The 22,781-nt window shown below is 58.9% G+C and overlaps 1 protein-coding gene across 1 annotated transcript in view; it reads left to right on the top strand.

The window, feature by feature from the left end:
- Positions 1-22,781, top strand: part of LOC144726542 (uncharacterized) — a 34,328-nt gene continuing 11,547 nt past the window's right edge. Inside the window, 6 exon segments of the mRNA XM_078605336.1 lie at positions 1-42; positions 1,356-1,458; positions 1,912-1,972; positions 3,341-3,454; positions 6,932-7,123; positions 11,031-11,206. Coding sequence (XP_078461462.1) covers positions 1-42; positions 1,356-1,458; positions 1,912-1,972; positions 3,341-3,454; positions 6,932-7,123; positions 11,031-11,206 — 688 coding nt within the window.

Here is a 22,781-nt window from a genome sequence, read left to right as displayed (position 1 = left end):
ATGGGGCCCGAGCACTCTCCTTGCCCCGGGGGCCCCGTGCCTGTGCGAGGGAGAGCATGAACCCTCGCGCAATTAGCGCAGGGCCCCGTTAATTAGGGGGGAGACGCCACGTGACGTGGGGGCAGTACCTGGAAGAGATTACTCGAGGGCGACCCGGGGGGAGCCAATTACAGCGGCACGCCGAGACACACAGCGGGGGGGGGGGGGCATGGTGGAGGGGGGGGCAGGTGATGAATGGTTTGATGTGGGGTGAGAGAGGTAATTGGGGATGGCAGGAGAAACAGACGATGCATTTGTAGGAGGTGCTGGGGGTGATGTTAACGTGGGAAGGTGACGGTAGTGAGGAGGGGAAGTGATGGTGGTGAAGAGAGTTGGTGGTGATGAGGAGGTGATGGTGGTGAGTATGCGAAGTGACGATAGTAAGGGGAGATAATAGCGCTGGATGAAGTGATGGCGCCGAGGTGATGGCGGCGAGGAGAGGCGGTGACTTCAAAGCCGCTGTCTCTGGGAGGCGACCCCTCCCCTCCCCGCCCCCCTCTCCTTGCTGTCATTATCCCATTACCCCGCGTCTCATCCTCCCCTGCACCCGCACTTGGAACCCATGGCAGTTGTTTCCACATTCACCTTCGTGTTTAAACTCGAGCCAAATCATCATCAGCACCATCATCAGCAGCAGCAGCTGCCGCCCGCGTTCCACAAGCGCGCTCCAAGGGGCGGGGGTCACCCGCTCAGGGGGAGCGGTGGTGCCCCCCTCCCCCACCGCCCCCACCCCTTCTCCCTCCCAGCCCCCGAACATACAAACTCAATACATTCTTCAAAAACACCGTGGCCCTAAAAGGAAAACTATATAATACGCGACGTTTCGGGCAATGGCCCTCCTTCGCAGTCCATAGTGAGCCGAGTGACTGAATATCGCATTGCGCTGGATGCCAATCGCAGAGAACAGCGACACAACTTGACAACACCATGGCCTCAACAAACCACATCATCGTAAACGTTTCGGGAAATGGTCATCTTTTATAGCACAAACATAGAAGGACACAGTCTGATTGCAGAATGTGCCGTTGTGTGGACACCACTGCCAACGCCGCAGCAGCATCACCAAATAGCGAGTGCAATTGAGTGAATCGTAGTGAGAGATTGCATTGTTTAACTCCACCCCCGTATACGCCATGGGGCCTTGATTGCAATTACATTTGAATCCACGAGTCGCAAATGCCGAGCGAGTGAACAAGGCAGCGCCCGGGTCGTCTGAAGCGTGCACCCTGCACCACCTGTACTCACCTGCACCACCTGTACTCACGCCCCACCTCCCTGGCCCCGCCCCCTCACCGCGTAGCCCCGCCCCCTCACAGCGTAGTCACGGCCCCTCACACCCAACTCGCTCCTCCCCTAGATTAGCCCCGCCCTCTGGCGGGCACTCCCCATTAACCGGCCGCAGCAGCAGCAGCAGTCCAGGTAGGCGGGGGCGGGGGGCAAGGACGGGGTGGGGGGCAAGGACGGGGTGGGGGGCATTGTAGAGGCGGGTGGGGGGGGGTCGCAGCCCGAGGGCTGACGAGTGCCCCCCCCGCCACGACTTGTACTTAAACGGCTGCGGCCGGGCTCGCGCAACGCAGAGAGCGCTTCCTGCTCGCGGAATCGAACCGCGACCCAGGAAACTCCGCGACTGCTGTGAGTAGTGGGGGGCAGTGAGGGAAGTGGGGGGCAGTGTGAGTAGTGGGGGGCAGTGAGGGAAGTGGGGGGCAGTGTGAGTAGTGGGGGGCAGTGAGGGAAGTGGGAGGCAGTGTGAGTAGTGGGGGGCAGTGAGGGAAGTGGGAGGCAGTGAAAGTCGTGGGGGGCAGTGAGGGAAGTGGGGGATGTAATGGGGGCTAATTGCTGTGGATGTTAAAGTTCGCTGATGTTCACCGGCAGGATCGAGGCTGACCGTGCTCTGTGCTCCTGCAGGAGCGAGGGGAAGCGGCCGCGTCCATCGGTGAGTCCTGTGATGACCTCGAGGGCATGGCTCTGAGAGGGCCTTGTGCGTGCAATAGGCGATTTAAGGGAACTGAGTGGCCACTCTACCAGAGCCCGTGTTTTAACACAAGGTGCTGCACTTCTCGCTGCCAGGGTTTCAATGGAAGTTAATTCGTTCCGTGGCAGCTCATGCTGCCGTGAAACTGGCAATGCCACTGGCGAATGAACATCTCTTTCAGCTACGTGACTGGGATGTTCACCACCGAGAACTCGGGCTCACACCGTTGAGCCGGAACAATCGAGACCTGGGTTCGAACCCAGGTGTCAGCCGCCCAACCACAGCAATTGAACCGGGTTCTCAAGTGTAGGGAGTTCGTGGTCTCAGCCCGGTAACTAACGAAGGCGCATTGCGGGTTGTGCATTTGTAAACTCGGCTAAATTTCAGCTTTGATAATTGCCAATACTGTACCAGCCTGACTGCCTTGATGCGAGCCGCGTGCGCGTGTGCGAACGTGCGCCCCCTCGTGAGCGATGGATTTATTAGTGAATAAGTACTCCGTCTACTCCTCTAGCGATGTGGTGTGGGTGATGGTGTGTGGTGTAGGTGATGGTGTGTGGTGATGGTGTGTGGTGTGGGTGATGGTGTGGGTGGTGTGGGCGATAGTGTGTGGTGTGGGTGATGGTGTGAGTGGTGTGGGTGATGGTGTGAGTGGTGTGGGTGATGGTGTGGGTGATGGTGTGAGTGGTGTGAGTGGTGTGGGTGATGGTGTGTGGTGTGGGTGATGGTGTGTGGTGTAGGTGATGGTGTGTGGTGTAGGTGATGGTGTGTGGTGTAGGTGATGGTGTGTGGTGTGAGTGGTGTGGGCGATGGTGTGTGGTGTGGGTGATGGTGTGGGTGATGGTGTGTGGTGTGAGTGGTGTGGGTGATGGTGTGTGGTGTGGGTGATGGTGTGTGGTGTGAGTGGTGTGGGTGATGGTGTGTGGTGTGGGTGAAGGTGTAGGTGGTCTGGCTAATGGTGTAGGTGATGCTGTGTGTGGTGTGGGTGATGGTTTGGGTAATGGGGCGGGTGGTGTGGCTGATGGTGTGTGTGGTGTCTGTGTTCAATCTACATTACGGTCGTGTTGTGGTTGTGTTGTGGGTGTTCCACGTGGGAGGTTGGTGGGGTGGGGGCCCCTCCCCTCCCCCGCCCCCTCCCCTAGTCCCTGGCGCAGGGACTCGAGTCCCAACCCGAGGCAGTGACAGGAAACTGCCGCTCCCCCTCCTGCCAGTGCGAGTGAGTTAGTGTGTGCGCGTGTGTGTCTACGTGAGTGTGTGTGCGAGAGAGACTTTGCGTGTCTGTTCGAGTCAACGAAAAGATGTTTGTTGACTCTTCATCGACTGGCACAGACACTGGCACAGGCGGCGAGCTGACCGGGCATGCTCAGCCGCCGCGTGCACCCAAGCAGCTTCTGATGGGGCTAAAGAGGCGCGGCGCGAGCTCGAGAGGAGATGGGCCGATCTGTGAGTGTGCGAGTGTGTAAGTGGCACGGGGTAACACGGCTGATGTGATGTGGTAGGATTTGGATTCGGAGCTAAGTGGACTGACTTGTCGATGACCGGTACCAGCGGTGTCAAGATCGGCCTCCGTGGAGGTTCGTGAAGGACGCTGTTACAGGGCAATTGGAGGCAGTCGTCCTCCAGCAGCAATGGAGGGGAGATCAGCGACGCTCACAACAACGAGCGGAGCACTCGGTGACTAAAATTCAGCAAGGTGGCAAATTGGGGACCACAGGTGGTACATCTGCCAGTCATCCCAGTAAATTAACCCACAGGACCTGGGTATGGCAGGTGCCTTGCCAGCAGCCAGCCTTCCACACTGCACGTAGCCTCGCACAAGCACTGTGCTGACTTCCCCAGCATTTAGTGGCGGATAGCGGCTGTTGTAATCGTTTGTGCGTATGTGAATGCCCATGTGAATGCCCATGTGACATGAACACCGGCAGGATAGGGCAGGGCAGAGCGAGGAGCGGGCGCGTGGTGGGAGGACAGTGGGGGCAGATCGAGTCGCACCCCCACCCTGCACCAGAACCCCCTCCCTGTGGGGAGGGGGTTGTCATGCTTAAAGATGTATTACTGATGACGGTTGGCGGTGTTCGGAGGATTCCAGCGAGGTTTGAACCGCCGCTCGAAAGCGCTCGCTGCAGGAGGCGTCGCCAATGCGACGCCTCTCCCCCAGGTCTCCCCCAGGTCTCCCCCAGGTCTCCCCCAGGTCTCCCCCAGGTCTCCCCCAGGTCTCCCCCAGGTCTCCCCCAGGTCTCCCCCAGGTCTCCCCCAGGTCTCCCCCAGGTCTCCCCCAGGTCTCCCCCAGGTCTCCCCCAGGTCTCCCCCAGGTCTCCCCCAGGTCTCCCCCAGGTCTCTGTGCACTTTTGTGACGAAATTGGCAAAGAGAAACTTTCGTGGGGGGGAGGAGGAGGGGAACGTGGCCCGGCGCTGGCGGTGTCTCCGTTTGCCGCGTGCTGGCGCCTGTAGTGCCCCAGCCAGAGGCTCACCTCCTCTCCCCCCCCCAGAGTGTCGGCTTGTCGCGTTTGCCCTGGAGGGGTCTCCTCTTTAACGCGCGGCGTTCTCGCCTCTCATCTGCCAATTACAAAGGGCGCCAATTATTCCCCTCGGAGGAACGCCTCACCGAGTCCCCAGGAGTCTCATGCAGGAGGGTTCCTGCGATACGCCGTTGGACCGCGCCGGGAGTCGAACCTTCATGAATTTGGGGAGAGGCTCCGAGTCGGGGTGTGGGCCGGGCGGTGCAGGCAGATTGGGGGGGGGGTCACAGGAGAGCCGTGGACCGCATGTAAACATTCAGGAGGGTAAAGAGTTACAGCCCTTTGCTAATCCACTGCTGGATGAATCCCTCCCCTCGCCGTGTCAAGTCATGCCGATTGTTTGACCATTCTTCACCACGTTGCTTCGTGCGGGCTGCTGAGGGAGGGTGGCGCCCAGGATCGGTGCCACTGATGGTAGCCGTGTTCAGTAATGGAACTGGGGAGCCGGCTTGATGGCGGAGTGCACAGTGATGGGATTAGAATGTGGTGGATCGCTGGGGGGGATCGTGAAGTCGAAGGCGGCTGCCTCGCCCCCTCCCCTCTCCCTGGGCTGCTGGCGTCGCGACAAACTGAGGAGGGAGAGAGCGAGAGAGAGAGATCTCATGCAGAGAACATGAAACAAAAACAACTCCCCCCCCCCCCCCATAGCACCACCCCCTTACCCTGACTGAGACAGCCCGGCTCTCGATGGAGCCCCCGTCAGGGGTAGGTGGGGCTGCGGGTAAGGGTGGAGGACAGGGTGGGCAGTGATGTTACCACGACGTTTGTGCCAGGCTAGGTGCACTCACAAACCCTCCCACACAGACACTCACTGCCCGCAGTGCAGGGATTTGAGCCGTTGTGAGGAGTGTCGGTTCGTGTGTGTGGAGTGGTGAGGGTGTGTGTGGAGTGGTGAAGGGTGTGTGGTGAGGGTGTGTGTGGAGTGGTGAGTGAGGGGTGTGTGGTGAGGGGTGTGTGGTGAGGGTGTGTGTGGTGTGGTGAGGGTCTGTGTGGTGTAGTGAGGGTGTGTGTGGAGTGGTGAGGGTGTGTGTGGTGTGTGTGGAGTGGTGAGGGTGTGTGTCCTGTGGAAGTGGTGGAGTTGTCGGGACAGTCGCCGTGGTAAGGGGATGGGGCTCCCTGCTGGGAGTGTCCCAGTATGGTCAGTGACGCGGGCTCCGTTGCGCGGGGAGGAGGAGGAGGTGAGGAAGGAGGTGGAGGAGGGATCAGGGAAGAGGGGGGGGGGTCAGCCCGCGCTGTGTTTACGCGTCGCGCTGTTGTTTGTTTATGGAGCCGGTCTCGGGCTTTGCACGCCAAGACGCGGGGAAGGTTGGGGGGGGGGCACAGGACGGGGAGAGATGGGGGGCTGGGGCCGCACATCGATCCTCATTCACGACACTCGTTATGGGGCCTCCTCCCACCAGACTCGTATCCTCTCATTTACACCGCAGTCACCGGAATCTACAACGCTTGGCCTACTCTTAAGTCGGCTGAGCCAAAAACGAGGGCTTGATGTTGTGTGGTCAAGATCAGCACTTGGGGGAGACAAATGCGGTTGTGCCGTGCACGGGACTCGCTGCCTCGCCTGCGTGAAAGGCAGCGCGGGGGGTTTGCGGGGCGTGGGAGTGAGGGTCCTCCACACACAGGGAGGGGTCCCTGAAGGGGCGACCTGACCCCTGCCCCCCGCTGATTTCCGGACCCCAACTCATGACCTTCACGCGATAGCGGTGACCAATGTGTGCACAAAACTGTATCCCCAACCCCATCCCTCACCTCAACTCCATCCCTCACCCCAACTCCATCCCTCACCTCAACTCCATCCCTCACCTCAACTCCATCCCTCACCCCAACTCCATCCCTCACCCCAACTCCATCCCTCACCTCAACTCCATCCCTCACCCCAACTCCATCCCTCACCCCAACTCCATCCCTCACCTCAACTCCATCCCTCACCCCAACTCCATCCCTCACCTCAACTCCATCCCTCACCCCAACTCCATCCCTCCCCTCAACTCCATCCCTCACCCCAACCCCATCCCTCACCCCAACCCCATCCCTCACCTCAACCCCATCCCTCACCCCAACCCCATCCCTCACCTCAACTCCATCCCTCACCCCAATTCCATCCCTCACCCCAACTCCATCCCTCACCCCAACTCCATCCCTCACCCCAACTCCATCCCTCACCCCAACCCCATCCCTCACCTCAACCCCATCCCTCACCCCAACCCCATCCCTCACCCCAACCCCATCCCTCACCCCAACTCCATCCCTAACCCCAACTCCATCCCTCACCCCAACTCCATCCCTCACCCCAACTCCATCCCTCACCCCAACTCCATCCCTCACCCCAACTCCATCCCTCACCCCAACTCCATCCCTCACCCCAACTCCATCCCTAACCCTCGCCTCAACTCTGTCCCAGCCCCACCCCGTGCCCCTACTTGGTGAGGCCACGCCCACGCCGCACGCCGAGAACCCGGAGAGGGAGACGCGGGGAGCGCAGAAGCGGAGACTCGGCGGCGCGCGCGACACGGGGCGACGGTGGTGGCGGCGCGGGACAGCTGAGCGCAACACCTCCCCCCCCCCCCAATACCGCGCCCCCCACCCCGTACAGGTGAGGCGCTCACCCCCCCCCTCCCGTACAGGTGAGGCGCTCACACCCCCCCGCACACCTCTGCCCCCCCCCCCACTGCCCCACTGCTCAGGAGGTGAGTGGGCGTGGGAAAGGTGGCCTCCTGGAACGCAGACCGCGAGTACTCGGACAGCATTGCAGGGAATCAGAGGCGGGCAGAGAGAGCCGTGGTAGTTAGAGACGTAGACAGGCGGAGACACGGGCAGGCGGAGACAGGAGACACGGGCAGGCGGATCGCTAAGCAGAGGCACGCGCCGCCTGGTCACGTGATCCCTGTTGGTCTCTGGAAGCAAGAGGGGGGGGGGGTGTCTCGGAGCCGGTGGGACACGAAGCAGGGGAGATGCTTTTTGAGGGCGAGGGGGGGGGGTCTCTTGGGTGGGGGGCGAGTGGGGGGGGGATCTGTGTCCCGCTCTCCGGCTGCCGATCCTCCTTCCCGGCCCGGAATGCGATCCGACGAGTTTAGAGAGCGCGCGTGAGTGAGTGAGTGTGGTGGCTGTGTTGGAACACGTGAGTGTGAGTGTGGTGGCTGTGTTAGAACACGTGAGTGTGGTGGCTGTGTTGGAACACGCGAGTGTGGTGGCTGTGTTGGAACACGCGAGTGTGAGTGTAGCTGCATTTGTGTGTCAACTCGGGTGGAGCGGTGGTGCAGTGGTGAGCGCCCTGCGCCATGAACCCGACTACCTTGGTTCGAATCACGTCCGCGGCTAACACCGGAGATGATGTCCCCCAGGTCGACTCGCCCTTTAATTAACAGCTGGTTCGGTGCGCAAACATCGGCACAGATGCAGTTGTGTAACCTCATAGCCCGTCGTGTCTGTTTGCCGTGTGCAGATTGTCTCTGTTTAATGACCGCAATCAGATCATCGCAACAAACCCTGCACGACCTTGCGAGAGGGAGTTTAGGAGTCGGGAGAGGGAGTTTAGGAGTCGGGAGAGGGAATTTAGGAGTCGGGAGAGGGAGTTTAGGAGTCGGGAGAGGGCACGAACACGGGCGAGGTAGCGACAGGACTGGGACGCAGCCAATCACCCCCCCCCCCCCCGTTAATTTGAACCCCACCCAGGGGCCCATGTCACCTCTTCCAACGCGCCTGGTGAACGTGGATGAGGAGACCAAACACTCTGTAAGAGTTCGCTCAATTGGAGGAAGGGAGCCCCCCCTCCACCAGCAGTGGCGCGAGCAGGCAATTGCAAGGCTGCGCCTGTAGCTCTCCTGGGCCAAAGCGGCCCTTAACCCCCCCCCGTTCCCCCTCCCCCCCCGGCTCCCCTCCCCCCGGTTCCCCCTCCCCCCGGTTCCCCTTCCCCCGGTTCCCCCTCCCTCCGGCTCCCCCTCCCCCCCGGCTCCCCCTCCCCCCCGGCTCCCCCTCCCCCCGGTTCCCCTTCCCCCCGGCTCCCCCTCCCCCCCCAGCTCCCCCTCCCCTCCCGGCTCCCCCCGGTTCCCCTCCCCCCGGTTCCCCCCCCCCCCCCGGCTCCCCCTCCCACCCGCTCCCCCCTCCCACCCTTTCCCCGAGTAGTAAATATCGGCGCTTAGCCCATGCTCTGCGCCAGCTTCAATGACATTGTCTGTTTTATGTTATTATGATATTATTATTATTTATTCCTTTGTTATGTAATCCAGAATTCAGGAAAGGGTGCTATAGGACCCCATGTGCATGATATAAGTACTGTACTACGTGCATGCTATAGGTTCCATGTGCATGCTATAGGTTCCATGTGCATGCTATAGGTTCCATGTGCATGCTATAGGTTCCATGTGCATGCTATAGGTTCCATGTGCATGCTATAGGTTCCATGTGCATGCTATAGGTTCCATGTGCATGCTCGCAGTTCCATGTGCTGAGTCACCTTGTGCTGCACAGGGACAACTGCCATTGGAGGGGGTGGGGTCCCCTTCAAAGGGGGTCCCCTTCTAATGGCTCTGATAAGATGTGAGCTTAGGGGCTTTGAGTTGTTGATGCATTTTAGTCAGCGTCACCCCCACTCTGATTCCCTCCCCTCTCACCACCGCCCTCGGTGAAAACAGACGCTGCTCCTCCATGTAGCTGACTTTTGCTCGCTCCTTCCTCCTCTCGTCCCCGACGTCTCGTCCCGGTCATGCCTTCGCCTCCTCCCCTTCCTGCCCGGCGTTCCTCCTTCCTCCTCCCTGCTGCTCATCTTGAGCCGTGCCCTCTCTGTGTCCGTCTCGGAGACTTCTGTCGCAGCGTCCCTTCTCTCTCCCGTTCCTGGCTCTCGTTCCCTTCCTTACATCCCCTTCTCCATGGTGTGCTGCCACGGGTACAACGTTTTATTATAATTATATATTACAGAGAAAAACACTTTCTGTTGCTTGATGTTATCCTGCCCCGAGCAGAGGACTGTCCGCAGGAACCCGCGGCAAAGTTTTTATCGCACCGCGCTATAAACCGGGCGACCCAAGTTAAATTCCTGGCCACGGCTAACATCGGCGGCGAATTGATATCCGAACCGGTTCTGGGCGTTACCAGCCTCCACTTGGAACGAGTACCTGGTGCGGTGTGTAAACGTAACCACTGGGAGAGACAAAGGTGGCTGGGCGTGACCCTGGCCACACCGCCCCCTCGTGCATTGCACCGGACGTAATCGCCGCTCGCTAACGGCACTTTGCCTCGGCTTGTTAAAGGCCACACGATGCGGTACCGCCAGCGAACAGCAATCGTGAAGTCGCAATCAATGATACACGACAAAATACGTTTATTATTTGAAATAGTGAAGTCGAATAGGAGGCTCATTTAATGACTGGGCTGGCCCGGCTTGTCGCGTGGGGTAATGGGCCAGTGACTGGGGAGGGGGGGGGCATTGGGGATGGCCCACGACCACCCCCTCTCCCCCCACTCAACTTGATCACCACCTGGGGGCCACCTTTGCTGGTAAATACAGAGCTTGGCTTTGCCCCGGCGAGACGCCCTGTGATCTGCGTTATCTTGTTCTACAAACACGTGTTTGGCATTTAGATTTTGTTTTGCTCAAAGTAATTGTGCCGCCGTGCCACAGCGAGCACTCGAAGACGGGGGAGGGGGGGTCCTGATGCCAAACCCTGGCTGGGGCCGGGGTGGGGGGGCAACCCCCCGCTTGGCTCCACATCAGATTATCCCCAAATCCCCGGACCGTCATGACTCGCTCGCTCGGAGCAGCAGCGAGGAGTGCCGCCGCGCAGGGCGCTTGATTTATGTGCGCGCCGCGAGTCCGGGGCTTATTGGCGCTTTTAATCACGCGGGTTTGGGGGGGTTTTGAAGTCCGGGGGGGTTGGGGGGTGGGAGGTGGTGGGTTCTCGCGATCAGGGATGGTGATGTGGTGAAACTCGGGCCAAGCGGTGACTTTTTAGATGTTTTCTGGAACTTGTGTTTGGCTGTTTTGCCGTTTTGGTGGTGATGCTGTTTTACCATCACCACTATCATCACCATCATCGCCGCCATCTCCACCATCTCCACCATCGTCGCCATCTCCACCAACGATTGTTGTCATCTTTGCTTCGCCATGATCTCCGCCTCTCAGCACCGCACGATGCTATGTACAAACTCACTCCTCGTCGCTCCCCAAGTGTGGTCCCTCCTTTGGCGGCCACTCCATCACTCAAATTGCCCATTGGCAATTCACATGTTTGACACTTACGTTTATGCAATTGTTTGTATACACTACAATGTAACCGGTATTGGCCAAAACCTCCCAATGCTGAACATGTACCTCCCAATGCTGAACATGAACCTGCCAACCACTCAATTGGGATGGCACACAGTAGCTGCAACGCCGCCCCCTCTGGCAAAAACTTGGCAGGACCCTCCAGACAAAGAGTCTTGAGACTCGGCGAGGCTTTCCTGGTTGAGCAGGCGTAATAACAAACCATAATCATCGTCACCGGCGCCGTCTCTCTGGGCAGGCGGCTGCACTCACCGGGCGGACCCCCGCGCTGCCACGGAGGGGCCATGGGGGTGCGCACGGGGAGCACCCCCCCGGGGAGCCGCGACGGAGGAGGAGGTGCCGGGTCCGACGGAGGAGGAGGAGGCGCCGTGGCGGAGGAGCTGCACGGCCTCAGCCTGGAGCAGCGCCGCACCGGTACGGGGGTGGGGGAGGGCGGGGGGCATGGGCAGGTGGAGGTGAAGGAGCAGTTGTAAGGATAGGTGTAGATTTAGTCCGAGAGAAATTTTAAACATAAATCCATCATATTTCATGGATTCGGCATGGGGGAGCAGCACCAGATGAAGAGAGACAGAGGCACAGAGAGGGAGACAGAGGGAGTTATGGAGAGTGTGATCATAATGTTGATTGATGACGGTGATGGAGGGTGTTTGCTGATGTTCATAGAGCTGTTGATGGGCGACGTTGCTGGGCAAACGTTGAAGGGCGATGTTGATGGGTGACGTTGCTGGGTGACGTTGCTGGGCGACGTTGATGGGCGACGTTGCTGGGCGACGTTGCTGGGCGACGTTGATGGGCGATGTTGATGGGCGACGGGTCACTGCGTAGGTTACGAGCGGTAATTACCGTGGCACGCGAACCCCTGTGACGGCAGAGCTGCCCTGCGCCAGTGGGGGGGGGGGCGGCGGAGGCGGTGGTGGGGGTGAGGGGGATTTGTAACGAAGTTTAGACAGAGGTGCGGTGCACGAGACATGTGTGGGACGTGCTTGTGTACGAGATGATAAACCCGTATCAGCCGCAGACTGGGCTGACGCGGGTCCCAATTCGGGGATCGCCACCCCCCGGGGGACCCCTCCCCCCCCCCCCCAAGGGGACCCTTCCTCCCCCCAAGGGGACCCCTCCCCCAGAGCCCCCACTCCCGGATTGAGGCATGGAAACATTCCTGGCACGGCCATAGACACCGTTTACACGAAGCGGTGACGCAGCCTGACACAGGCCAGATGCGCAGGGATGAAGCGGTGACGTGCCGGCCCTCGTCATCGCTGTCATCACCGTCACTGGCATCATCATCACCGTCATCGCTGTCCCCACCACCACCACCACCATCGTCGCTCGCATCATGATCATTGCCATGGTCATCGTTGATGAAATGATCTGCATCATCACCAGCCCAATCACCACCAATGTAATTACGATCAATAAAATCATCACCGTCATCATACTTATCATCGTCACTGCCGATATCATCATCGTTGTCGTCATCACGTCATCCTCAGTGTCATCATCCTCACCACCATCGTCACCATAGCAATAAGCAGGTTTTGGAGGTGCACGCCTCTTATTCATGTCACTATCATCAGCACGACCAGCATCTTCATCACCATCATTGTTTTTAACAAAGTCAATAGGCAGACAATGCCTCCTTCACATCTCCGTTGTTCCATGTAGAAAAAAAACAAATTTCTTACACATGCCTTCAGCCACGCCGCCTCCTGGAAGTGCATAATTTCAGCAGCACAAGCAAATACTCTGGACCAGTTTCGACATTCAGTGTCTCATCAGCAGGGTCAGCTCGCTTGAACTGCCAGATGTTACCATAAGGACCCTCTTTTTACGATACAGGTCCTAAGTTCGTAAGACCCATATTACACAGATCATCCATAACATAATCACCAACATCCTCATTATAATTATTTTCAATGTCATCGACAAATTAACCACCACCACCACCACCACTTTTGCCATCCGCAAGAGCTGTATGGCTGGCATATATAGTTATTTCTTTATATTTATCTATCACATATATAGTGAGCACAGGCCCAAAACGTCAAGCGGCCAGTAACAAACAGCACGACAGAAAAGCCGTAAAGCTCGGCAAGCTCCCTGTCCCACGCTGTGCTACGCTTCACCTTCAGCGCCGGTGCGCTCGGCACGTGCCGCCTGATCGCGTGAAGCCACCCGCCGGCGTGCGGCGCTGCGCGTGCGGCACTGCGCGTGCCCTCTGTGCACCTAGCCTGGTCCAGAGGAACGCTCGGGCCCAGTGAGAGCAATTGCTGCCACGGTGCCCCCAAGGTCCCCTCGCCTCTGAGCCAGCCCCCAGGGCGAGGTGTTGAGGGTGGAGGGCGCGGGGTTCACAGCTCGGAGATGATTCGATCCCGAGTTGATGCTCGCAAGTAAATTGACGAGCGCAGCATAATGGTGTACACTGCGTGCGTGCACGTGTGTGTGCGTCTGTGCGTTTACGTGTGTACAGAGTGCGTGCACCGTTCCGGCCTAGGGAGACAAAGGCGGCTGGGGGCCGTCTGATCAAACCACCTCCTCGTGTGTTGTGGTGACCTTAATAGCTGTTTGCTAACATCACTTGCCCCCCACAGTCGGTATGCGTGCGTGCGTGTGTACCGGTGTATGGTGTGTGTGTACCGGTGTACGGCGAGTGTGTGTGTGTGTGTGTACCGGTGTATGGTGTGTGTGTACCGTTGTACGGCGAGTGTGTGTGTGTACCGGTGTACGGAGTGTGTGTGTGTAGCAGTGTACGGAGTGTGTGTGTATCGGTGTTCGGTGTACGGCGTGTGTGTGTGTGTACCTGTGTACGACGTGAGTGTGTGTGTGTGTACCAGTGTACGGTGAGTGTGTGTGTGTGTGTACCGGTGTACGGTGAGTGTGTGTGTGTGTACCGGTGTACGACGTGAGTGTGTGTGTGTACTGGTGTACGGTGAGTGTATGTGTAGCGGTGTACGGTGAGTGTGTGTGTGTGTACCGGTGTACGGTGAGTGTGTGTGTGTGTACAAGTGAGTGTGTGTGTGTGTGTAGCGGTGTACGGCGTGTGTGTGTGTAGCGGAGTACGGCAAGAGTGTGTGTGTGTGCCTGTGTACCGGTGTACGGTGAGTGTGTGTGTTTGTACAGGTGAGTGTGTGTGTGTGTGTAGCGGTGTACGGCGTGTGTGTGTGTAGCGGAGTATGGCAAGAGTGTGTGTGTGTGCCTGTGTACCGGTGTACGGCGAGTGTGTGTGTGTGTACCGGTGTACGGCGAGTGTGTGTGTGTGTCTGTGTACCGGTGTACGGCGAGTGTGTGTGTGTACCGGTGTACGGTAAGAGTGTGTGTGTGTGTACCGGTGTACGGCGAGTGTGTGTGTGTGTGTCTGTGTACCGGTGTACAGCGAGTGTGTGTTTGCAATCCTGCAGTGTGTAAGGTCATGGAAAGCAGTTGTTTTTGGCCTCTCCCCGCCAAATATTTACAGCCCGCGCGCCGTATTTATAAAGTGAAGTAAATGTTTGCATAATTATGCCTGAAATGTGGACGTGCTGCCCACCGGCGCTTGTTCGAACATGTGGAGTCCTCGTCTCTGGAAACTGAACTTGAGGTGCGTGCGGAAGCGTTGTCTTCCCCGCCCTGGGCCAGAGCAGAAATCGGTTCCACCTGAGTTTGCAAAACTCGAATAACGACAACAACAACAACAACAATAATAATAAGTAGGTGTACCTCTGCACCACCGCCACACAGCGGTCGCTCATCACTCATGTAGAGGGAGGGAGGATGGCTCCGATGCGCAAGGACGAGCCGCAGACGAGGAGCGGGGAGCCAGCAGCAGCCGCGTGGTCAGGAGCCGGCGCTACCAACAATTTCCCAAGCTTTACGGTCCTCTACGTATCAAGGTGTTATCGGCCAATTAATGAGTCTTCATACGTGGGAAGAAACCGGAGCACCCGAAGAACACCCACGCGTGCGAGGGGGCAACACTCTATTCCCGTACAGATGGAACACATGAAGGTTAGTCCACATTTTGTTCCAGTGCATTCTCCTAGTGTGCCAGGGTATCTCTCCCACGGCCCACGAGAAGGGAGTTTCACAACGTGTGTGTGTGTGATCCACCAACTCTCGCTGCCTCTACAGCGCTCCGTTCCAGGCCACTTACAGCAGGGGCGCCACGCCACTTTAGTGTCACCGCTTGGGTTGTACGGCGAGCACGAGTGGATGGATAACTTGACTAATTTCAAACGGTTCTCCCATAATTCACTGTTGTCCACTTAGAGAAAGTGGCGCAAAGACAAAGATCCCCTTTATAGCGTAAACAGCCCGTTGGGACAAGCGGTGTTAGCACACACACACACACGAGTTCAGACAAACAGACACAAGTTCACACATGGACACAAACGAGTTCACACACGTACAGACACACACTAGTTCACATACAAGACAAAGATCCCCGGTATAGCATTAACAGACTGTAGGGGCAAGTGCTGTTAGCGAGCACCTATGAAAGCCGGTACGGCACACGAGGGGGTGGGTGGCCAGCACCACGCCCGACCGCCTTTGTCTCCCCAGTCGCGATGTTTACACACTGCACCAGGTACTCATTTGAGGCTTAGTCGACCTAGTGGAGGCCCAGGAGCGGTTCAGATAATCGTCACTGGTGTTGGCCGTGAGCGGGTCGCCAGGTCCGTAGCGCAGCGCGCTACCCGCTACACTACTGCTACACTACCGCTACACTACCGCTACACTACCCGCTACACTACCGCTCTCCTAAACACACGAGATCACACGCTCTCACTCTCAACACACACACACTCTCGCACCCATGTTCTCACGCTCTCACTCTTTCACACTCATGTACACTCTCTCTCGCTCTCTCTCTCCCGTGACCTCTCCCCTCCTCCGCATTCGCACGCCCCGCCTGTGTTTGTGTAGTGAGCACATTAAATAATTTTTTATCCACTACGCTCACTCAGACACGCTGATGATCGACGTGGTTGATGGTGGTAATCATGATGGTGGTGATTATGTAATGGCAGTAATGGTTCAGACGGTGATGATGATGGTAATGATGATGGTGATGTTGGTGGTAATGATGATCATGATGATGGTGGTGCTGGCCACCCCTCGTGTGCCGTGCCGACCTTCGTAGGTGCTGCTCGCTCACAGCACTCGCCCCAACAGTCCGTTCAGGCTACACGCGGGAGATCCTTGCCTTGTCCTCGTGAACCCATTACGCAGCCGATGCGTGTGTGAGTGAACACGTGGCAGCGTGAATGTGTGCGTGTGAGAACGCGCGTGCATGTGTGTACGTGTACGGGCTGTGTGCGTACACGTGTTTAGCCGGATAGAGGATGCTAAACGGTGTGGAACAGGAGGATGTGGAGCTGAGTGGACTTGCCGATGACTGGTACCAGCGGTGTCAAGATCGGCCTCTGTGGAGGAGGCTCGTGAAGGACGCTACTGGGCAGTTGGAGGCAGTCGCCCTCCAGCAACAACGAAGGGCAGAGGAGCGACGCTCACAACGAGTGGAGCGCTGGGCAGCTAAAAAGTAGCAAGTTGGCACAGTGGGAGGCACAGTTGGTGCATCTGCCAGTCATCTCAATCGGTCAACCCATGGCACTTGGGCCTGCCCCATGACCTGTCAGCAGAGAGCCTTAGATATTTTTCGTGGCCTAAAGGTCCACCTAGCCTGGCACAAGCGCTGTGTTGATGTCACCGCTACTTCGTGGCGAATGGCGGGTGTTGTGTGCATGCTGTGTATACACACACACGCGCTGTGTGTGTGTGTACACGCTGTGTGTGTGTACACGTGTGTGTGTGTGTGTACACGTGTGTGTGTGTGTGTACACGTGTGTGTGTACACGTGTGTGTGTGTACACGTGTGTGTGTGTGTACACGTGTGTGTGTGTGTACACGTGTGTGTGTACACGTGTGTGTGTACACGTGTGTGTGTGTACACGTGTGTGTGTGTGTACACGCTGTGTGTGTGTACACGCTGTGTGTGTGTGGGTGTACACGCTGTGTGTTTGTGGGTGTACACGCTGTGTGTGTACACGTGTGTGTGTGGGTGTACACGCTGTGTGTGTACACGTGTGTGTGTGGGTGTACACGCTGTGTGTGTGTGTACACGTGTGTGTGTACGTGTGTGCGTGTACACGTGTGTGTGTGTGTACACGTGTGTGTGTGTGTACACGTGTGTGTGTGTGTGTACACGCTGTGTGTGTGGGTGTACACGCTGTGTGTGTGGGTGTACACGCTGTGTGTGTGGGTGTACACGCTGTGTGTGTGGGTGTACACGCTGTGTGTGTGGGTGTACACGCTGTGTGTGTACACGTGTGTGTGTACACGTGTGTGTGTGTGGGTGTACACGTGGTGTGTGTGTGTGTGTGTACGTACACGTGGTGTGTGTGTGTGTGTACGTACACGTGGTGTGTGTGTGTACACGTGGTGTGTGTGTGTACACGTGGTGTGTGTGTGTACACGTGGTGTGTGTGTGTACACGTGGTGTGTGTGTGGGCCGGTTTGGCCTGAGCTGTTCCCACGCCGAGAGCCGCAAATACCCGCGCCTGGGAGCCACCCATAGCCCCTCCCTCCCTCCCCCTCCTGAATACAATCTTACCTCCCCCCTCACTCCCTCCCCCCTCAATCCCTCCACCCCTCACTCCCTCACTCCTCCTCACTCCCTCCACCCCTCACTCCATCCGTCACTCACTCACTCCTTGCACCCTCACTTCCTCCTCACTCACTCCCTCCACCCCTCACTCCATCCATTCCTCCCTCCTTACACCCTCCACCCCTCACTCCCTCCTCACTCACTCTCTCTACCCCTCACTCACTCCCTCCATCCCTTACTCCCTCACTCCTTCTCATTCCTTCCACCCCTCACTCACTCCCTCCACCTCTCACTCCCTGCACACCTCGTATCATCCACAGCTGTCTCTAACCCTGGTATTCTTATCTTCCCTGAGTGAGTCGGTCAATTCTCAGACCCAGTCCCTCTGCACTCCCCACCGCCCCACCGCCACCCTCCACCGTGCGAGCGGTTCCCTTCTTTCCTCGTGGCCCATGAAGGAGCGACGGTCTGGACTCGCAAGCGATGCAGCCATTCCGTTGCCTTGCCTGGGGGTTAGTGACGAGCGCAAACTGCCCACCGCTTGTCGATGGGGCAGCGTGACATTGTCTGGTCCACGGTTCGGAGTTCCTGGCCGCAGTCGCAAGCAGGAGAGTTTGATTTCACAATTGCGCCTAAAGTGTCGGCATCTTCCGTGGTTGGTGCGGATTCGGTTCGGGTGATGCCCGTTGTTTCCGTTCAAGGTGGAATGCAGGCAGTGGTGGTGGTGGGGGAGGGCTCGCTGAGCCAGTTGGTTGGTGAGAGCGTCGCTTGAAAGCCACGAGTTCGATCCGCGCCGTTTCGATGTTGAAATTCGGGCCAAGCGGAGGTCGCGCCGCGTGATTCTAAACCGGATCTCAGCCGTCGATGTGGGATGTTGGTCAGATCGACGTCGATAGGCAGGAGATTTGTCAGTTTCTGATCGTTTCAGTTCACAGAGTGGGAATTCGTCTTTTTCACAGCGGAGATCACAAGGACCAAGCTCCGTTCAAACCTATCTGGGGGCGGCTGGATCCGAATAATTGTTTTCGATGGCGACGGTAAAAAGCACTCCAATTCGCCTTACCCAAAGTTTTCCATCCTGAAACCAGCTCCGACGAATATCACGGGGACTTTGATGCCAATGTGAGTCACGACGGGCCTGTCCTGGCTGTTTGGGAATACAGGGGGTGCACCATTCTCATCGATGGAAACGGAGGTCAGGTCTGGGACGTAATCCCCCCTCCATCTCGCCGAATGAAAGGTCGCGTGGTGTTTTGAGTCAAATAGGTGGTGGAGGTCTTCTGCATATGTCCAGTCTGTCAGGTCTTCGTCCGCACTGTTGCTGATCGCATGGCCCTACTGTGTATGGTGACTATTAAAGTAGCCCTCGCATATATAAACAGTACCGTGTAGCGGGATGTTGCATGCTGGGTAAAGCAGGTTTGCTGCCAGTGTGTGCCGGGTGGTTTGTGCATTCACGACGATGAGCTGACCGATTCGGACAGAAGTGGTGGCTGCCTCTCCGTGTGTTGTTGGCAGGATAGGCGGCAGGCTGTCTCGCTATGCTTCGAGTGGCAGTGGCTCGTTAGCAGCTTGCGGCTGTGTCTGTGATGACAGCACGCATGTCACCGGACACGTGGCTTCCTTGGAGTGCGGGGGACGTAAACGACATCCTTCCAGATCTTTGCGAGCTCATCGCACATCGCCCGAGAAAGGCCCTCGACATTGAGTTGACGAATCTGTACCCCCATGGGGGCGATCAGGTGGAAGGTTTGGCCCTGAGGACCTTTTTTGATGGCTTAAAGAGTCGCCGTTTTGATGACATCCGCCGCTGTGCTCTTCCACGTGACATACGGCGGGGGGGGGGGGGTGAGCATTTATATGATTGTGTCCCCTTGCGTGTGGGTGTGTGCATTGTGCACGCGTGGGTAGCAGTTGCTGTGGTCGTGTTAGGAGTGATGGTGCAGTGGGTGGTTAGCCTACTCCGCTGCCATGGCCACGTAACCCATTTGCGCATCGTGTTGGCCTCAATAGGTGCTTGCTAACAGCACTTTCATGAACAAACTATGGCTATAGGTGGAACCTTGTTGTGTGTATGTGTGTATCGTGTGCTGCACTACAAACCGAGCATTCGCAATTCTAAATTGGTCCTGGGCCTTCCTTAGGTCAACTCGGCCTCAAGTGACCACCTTGTGCGGTGTGTAAACATCAGCTCTGGCATGGTGCTGGCCACACCAAACCCTTGGTGTGGCCTACCGGCCTTCATCGGTGCTCGCTCAGGAGCACTTGTCCCAAAAGCCCTGTGTATGCTACACAGGGGATCTGGGTCTGTGTCTGTGTGCGAGAGTGTGTTTGTGAGTGTGTGTGCGAGTCTGTGTGTATTTCCCCCGGCACCCCTTGAACGGCTACTGGAAGTGATTAGCGTCGCTTGCGCTGATTTCTGGGAACTTGCCCTCATCAGGCGCGTTTATTATCTTAGCAGTCCAGTGCCAAGGCCCCCCCGGCCCCCACCCACCACCCCCGGTGCATGGTGGGGGTAGGTGACCTGCACAGGTGCCAGCACCTGGGGAGGCAGTGGGGCCTGTGGAGGCGGAGGGATCTGGAGTAATCACCCTGACTCCATGCTGATGTTTTTGCCGCTTGTCCGAGCCAACTTTCGTTACAGGAAATTAATTCTGTTCTGATTAATATTTAATTACGTCTGTGTGCGCTGCTTCTTATTTCTTCTGTAACGGGGTTCTTTTTGCGCCCATTTCTATTTGTTTCTTTGCTGTAATTTGGGCCAATATGTTGACCCAAGGTCACACAAAGAAGAGTCGAGCTCGTCTCTCTCGAGTTCTCACGTGGGTCAACAAAGTAAGCCAGGCGAAACGTAGTGAGGGGCTATGGGAGGTTGGACCTGGGCGAGGCGGTGTGAGTTGGGACGAGGGGTCGTCACCCCTCACGGGGTCGTCACCCCTTTCGGGGTCGTCACCCCTCATGGGGTTGTCACCCCTCTCGGGATCGTCACCCCTCATGGGTCGTCACCCCTCATGAGGTCGTCACCCCTCATGGGTCGTCACCCCTCTCGGGATCGTCACCCCTCATGGGGTCGTCACCCCTTTCGGGGTCGTCACCCCTCATGGGGTCGTCACCCCTTTCGGGGTCGTCACCCCTCTCGGGATCGTCACCCCTCATGGGTCGTCACCCCTTTCGGGGTCGTCACCCCTCATGGGGTCGTCACCCCTCTCGGGGTCGTCACCCCTCATGGGTCGTCACCCCTCTCGGGATCGTCACCCCTCACGGGGTCGTCGCCCCTCATGGGGTCGTCGCCCCTCATGGGGTCGTCACCCCTCATGGGTCGTCACCCCTCTCGGGGTCGTCACCCCTCACGGGGTCGTCACCCCTCATGGGGTCGTCACCCCTCATGGGTCGTCACCCCTCTCGGGGTCGTCACCCCTCACGGGGTCGTCACCCCTCTCGGGGTCGTCACCCCTCATGGGTCGTCACCCCTCTCGGGGTCGTCACCCCTCTCGGGATCGTCGCCCCTCATGGGGTCGTCGCCCCTCATGGGGTCGTCACCCCTCATGGGGTCGTCACCCCTCATGGGTCGTCACCCCTCTCGGGGTCGTCACCCCTCTCGGGGTCGTCACCCCTCATGGGGTCGTCACCCCTCTCGGGGTCGTCACCCCTCACGGGGTCGTCACCCCTCATGGGGTCGTCACCCCTCATGGGTCGTCACCCCTCTCGGGGTCGTCACCCCTCACGGGGTCGTCACCCCTCTCGGGGTCGTCACCCCTCATGGGTCGTCACCCCTCTCGGGATCGTCACCCCTCATGGGGTCGTCGCCCCTCATGGGGTCGTCACCCCTCATGGGTCGTCACCCCTCTCGGGGTCGTCACCCCTCTCGGGGTCGTCACCCCTCATGGGGTCGTCACCCCTCTCGGGGTCATCACCCCTCATGAGGTCGTCACACCTCTCGGGGTCGTCACCCCTCTCGGGGTCGTCGCCCCTCTCGGGGTCGTCGCCCCTCTCGGGGTCGTCGCCCCTCATGGGGTCGTCGCCCCTCTCGGGGTCGTCGCCCCTCTCGGGGTCGTCGCCCCTCTCGGGGTCGTCGCCCCTCTCGGGGTCGTCGCCCCTCTCGGGGTCGTCGCCCCTCTCGGGGTCGTCGCCCCTCTCGGGGTCGTCGCCCCTCACGGGGTCGTCGCCCCTCTCGGGGTCGTCGCCCCTCTCGGGGTCGTCGCCCCTCTCGGGGTCGTCGCCCCTCACGGGGTCGTCGCCCCTCACGGGGTCGTCGCCCCTCACGGGGTCGTCGCCCCTCACGGGGTCGTCGCCCCTCATGGGGTCGTCACCCTTCATGGGGTCGTCACCTCGAGTATTCCCCAGGGACAGTCCGGTTATTGGCGGTGATTCGCGCAGTGTTGATGATGGGCCGAGTGCCCACCGAGAGACGCGTCCGGGTGTGGGCTGCGGGGAAGGAGGTGACTGGAGGTGGGGGGAGAAGGTGGCACCTTGGAGGCAGAGGCCTCACCACTGCCCTTGGTTGATGTGAGGAGTTTGCTTCTCGGTTTGCATTGTTGGGTGAAGCAAAAGTTAAGATGAGCGAGAGTTTGAGAGGAAGACGGTGAGAGAGATTGGGGAATAGAGCGGGGGGAGAGCGAGAGATTACGGGAGCGAGAGTGCGGGAGTAATTGCAACGATAGTTGAGAGTGGTGTCTGAGAGCGTGTGGTTGAGTTGGTATTGCGCTGCATGTGGTTGTGGGTGGTTGAGGCGGTGACGAGGGGGATTGCCGGACCCTTTGTGCACTTCCTCCTCGCGTGGTTGGCCGCTCAGGGTCGAGGGATTCCCTCGGGAGGGTGGGGGACGGGCATCCCATCCCAGGGGGGCCCTGGCAGCGTGGGCCCTGGTGGCTGCCCCCCCCCCACCCCCTTCCCCTGGCTACTCCCCTCCCCCGTTCCCGAAAGCCGAGCGCCGTGCCCGGCGATGAGCGCTCGGCTCATTTGACGGCTCCATTGGGCGTGCGCGTGTGCGGCGTGAGTCCCCTCCGTGTTATTGTTTTCTAGCTCTCCGTTCTTTAATCATCCCCACAATCACTGCCACATGCGGCGGCGCGCGGTCGCCCCGTGCCGCCCCTGGAGGGCGGCGCGACCCGGGGGGGGTGGGGGGCGGTGGGGGTACGGGGGGGGGGCACGACCCAGCGTAGCGTGGCAGGGGTGGGGGGCTCTTCGGATCCCTCGCTCCAAGACGAGGGATCCCCACCACGCCTGGCTGCGTTGTCACGGCCCCTGCCGCCCCCCCTCTGCCCCCCACCCCCTCTCGTCGCCGCGGGTGGAGCCCCCCCCGCTGCCCCCCCCCCTCCCCGGTCAACACGCCGAGTGATGTCACTCGCTGCACTTCGTAATTTTCTCGTCAAAAAAAGTGGCGGCTCGCGTGCCAGCCCAAACACG

The sequence above is a fragment of the Lampetra planeri genome, chromosome 23, assembly GCF_965212315.1.
Source record: "Lampetra planeri chromosome 23, kcLamPlan1.2.h2, whole genome shotgun sequence".
NCBI lineage: Eukaryota > Metazoa > Chordata > Hyperoartia > Petromyzontiformes > Petromyzontidae > Lampetra > Lampetra planeri.
This window is presented reverse-complemented; position numbering and strand designations above follow the sequence as displayed.